General features: G+C 44.0%; 1 protein-coding gene across 1 annotated transcript; it reads right to left on the reverse strand.

Moving 5' to 3' along the window:
* Positions 1-5: 5 nt before the first annotated feature.
* On the reverse strand, positions 6-2,085 carry LOC116464863 (protocadherin gamma-B2-like; the record flags this gene model as incomplete). The annotated part of the gene is made up of 1 exon (XM_032148104.2): positions 6-2,085. A coding segment is annotated over exon 1 (1,674 nt), but the record flags the coding sequence as incomplete, so codon positions are not given.
* Between the last annotated feature and the right edge of the window lie 892 nt (positions 2,086-2,977).

A 2,977-nucleotide genomic window follows, 5' to 3' on the forward strand; every position in this document is an offset into this window, starting at 1 on the left:
CTCACGTTGGCGCTGAGCGCGGGCGAGCCCTGGTCGCGGGCCTGCAGTGTGAGCTCGAAGGCGCGCAGCTGCTCATGATCGAAGGCGCGCTGCGCGAACACCACCCCGCTCTGCGCGCTCACGGACACGTAGGATAAAATCTCCCGCGGCTTCAGGTCGCTCGCTACGATGGAGTAGGAAACTTGGCCATTGGGGCCCAAGTCAGGGTCAGAGGCACTGATTTGAGCGATAGAGGCGCCAGGAGGATTGTTCTCTGCCACGTGAACCATGTAGGAAGTCTGTTGGAAAACTGGGCCATTATCGTTGACGTCGGAGATGTGCAGGGTGACAATTATGCTGGAGAAGAGGGGCGGCTTGCCCCCGTCGGTGGCTGTGATGGTGAGATTGTATTCTGGGATCTCCTCCCGGTCCAGGGTGCCGTCTGTCACTAGTTTGTAATAGTTCTTTGAGGAAGATTTCAAAATAAACTTGGCATTTCCCAACACGTGGCAGTAAACTTCTCCATTTTCTCCAGAGTCTCTGTCTCTCGTTTTTATCAAGGCGATGACTGTTCCTGGTGGCGAATCCTCTGGTAGGGGAGTAAATACTGAAGTCACAATAACTTCAGGTGCACAATCGTTGTCATCAAGAATTTCAACTTGGATACTGCAGTGGGCTGCTAGATCTCCAGGATCTTTTGCTTCGATACTCAGAGTGTAACTACTTGCAAGCTCAAAATCCAAATCATCCTTTGTCGTGATTTCTCCTGTTTTTTCATTTAAGTTGAAAAAGTGTTTCACTTGCTCGTCCACATTATGAAAGGAGTAGGTGATCTCCGCGTTTATGCCTTCATCCCGGTCGGTGGCTGTCACTTGAAGCACAAAGAAGCCCGGGGGCACGTCCTCCCTTAGGGTGACCCTGTACACCTCCTGGCTGAACACTGGAGGGTTATCATTGGCATCCGTGACTTGGATTCGGATTTGAGTAGTGCCACTTTGAGGTGGGTCTCCGCCATCCACAGCTGTGAGGGCCAATTGGTGGAAACTGTGCTCTTCTCTGTCCAGAGAATGTTTTAGAATCAACTCTGGATATTTACGTCCATCTGGAGTCTGTTTCTCAGCCAGATCAAAGTACTCGTTGTCATTAAGGTGGTATCTTTGTAGTGAATTAGGACCAACATCTGAATCCAGGGCTGGGTCAAGTGGAAATGTTGTACCTGGCTTAGTGGATTCACCAATTTTTAAATTAATCTTAGTCTGTTTGAATAGCGGAGTATTATCATTTATATCCTGCACAATTACTGCTATGTAGAAAATATTTAGTGGATTTTCAGCGACAGTATCGAAATCCAGAACACACAGAGGCTGCTTCCCGCATATCTGTTCTCGGTCTATTCTGTCACTCACAAGTAAGTCCCCGCTTTCTGGGTTTACTGTGAAATATTCCTTCTCCGCGCTAACCCGCAGCTTCCGGGCTGGCAAGTCCCGGACGCTGAGCCCCAGATCCTTGGCGAGGTTTCCTACGACCGAGTTTTTGGCCAGCTCCTCTGGAATTGAATAGCTGATCTGGTCTGGGAGAGCCCCGGGGAACAAAGACAACAGGAAGGGCAACAGTACCTGCAGCCACCGCACCAGCCCGCACCTCCCTGAGCTCGCCTTCATCCTCTGTCTCCCTCCGGCTCCGTTTGCTCCTTTGCCCATAGGAGGAATAAGCCTTCCGAGGATGGCAGAATCCGGGCTAAGGTCACTTTTCCTGCTTTTGTTTTCTGTTTCCGAATCTATACTGGCCTCCTCTGTGTGGTTGGTTTGTGCAGGAAGCTCCCCTCTAAGAGGCTCCCAAACGCTTCTCTTCGTTCTTTTGACCGACAGCGACGCTCAGAGGTTTTCTCCGGAAACTGCATCAATGGCTTGTCAATGTTTGCTAAGAACTTTTTTCCTTTCTTTTCTTTTTTAATTTATAAAGTCTTTATTTGTTTTAAAATATGTGAAATACTCATATAGTTCCAAATTCAAAAGGTGCATTCAGCATAGGTTCTTCCTTTCATCCCTGCTTTAGATGAGCAGAAATGCTTTCACAGGGGAAATGAGTGTTAAAGTTTCTTAGGTATCCTTCCGGAGATATGTCTTGTATAGTGCAACGGATTTTTATAAATATTCTGTCTCCTTCTTTACACAAATGTAAGCATACAACTACCATGTTATGCACATTTTTTATTTGTTATATCTTAAAGATCAATCATATCAGTACATAGGGAGCTTTCCCATTTATTTCTTATAGTTATCTAGTGGCCCATAATATAGTTATCTAGTAGTGCATAATATGAATATACAACAATTTGTTTCATCAAAATTGTTATTTGCTAAAAGAAACCCACTGCCCATTCTAACAAAAACACATTTTTAAAAAAATTTGATTTTAGGTTATAAATTATCTACTGCTTTCCTAGGCCTTTAAAACATGTGGCACTCTCATTCTGGAATATATTCCTAATGCCAACACCTGAATGTGCTTGACACAGTTTCAGGCCAATTGAGCATTTCCAAATTATATTTTATGGCTTAATTACTTTAAACACTCTCTCCTCAGATGTGAGTTGTCTCTCAACATTCACTTGTTATTTCTGCTTTCTGCTCCCCAATCCAGGTAACTGCATCATATCATATTCCAGCTTACTCTATGTATTGCACCACAACTTTCTATGAATACAAAACCATGTAGAAACTAAAACTCTCCTTTGTAAGCCAAATTGAGGCATATTCCACAGTCTATCGCTACAACTTTCAGTTATCAAATTACACTAATTTGTGTAAGCATATGCATTCATGAATTTTGAATTAACTCACAGAACTAAGTGAAAGCACAAAGAACAAAAGTGTTGTATATCTCCTACACACAAAATATTTTCCCTCATATAAAATAATCCCAGAGCCACATGATGATAGAAACATTTGAAAGCAATTTGTAGCAATAGGGATGAGGCCAACTTACTAAGCAGCGT

The sequence above is a fragment of the Hylobates moloch genome, unplaced genomic scaffold, assembly GCF_009828535.3.
Source record: "Hylobates moloch isolate HMO894 unplaced genomic scaffold, HMol_V3 SCAFFOLD_1979, whole genome shotgun sequence".
NCBI classification, from domain to species: domain Eukaryota; kingdom Metazoa; phylum Chordata; class Mammalia; order Primates; family Hylobatidae; genus Hylobates; species Hylobates moloch.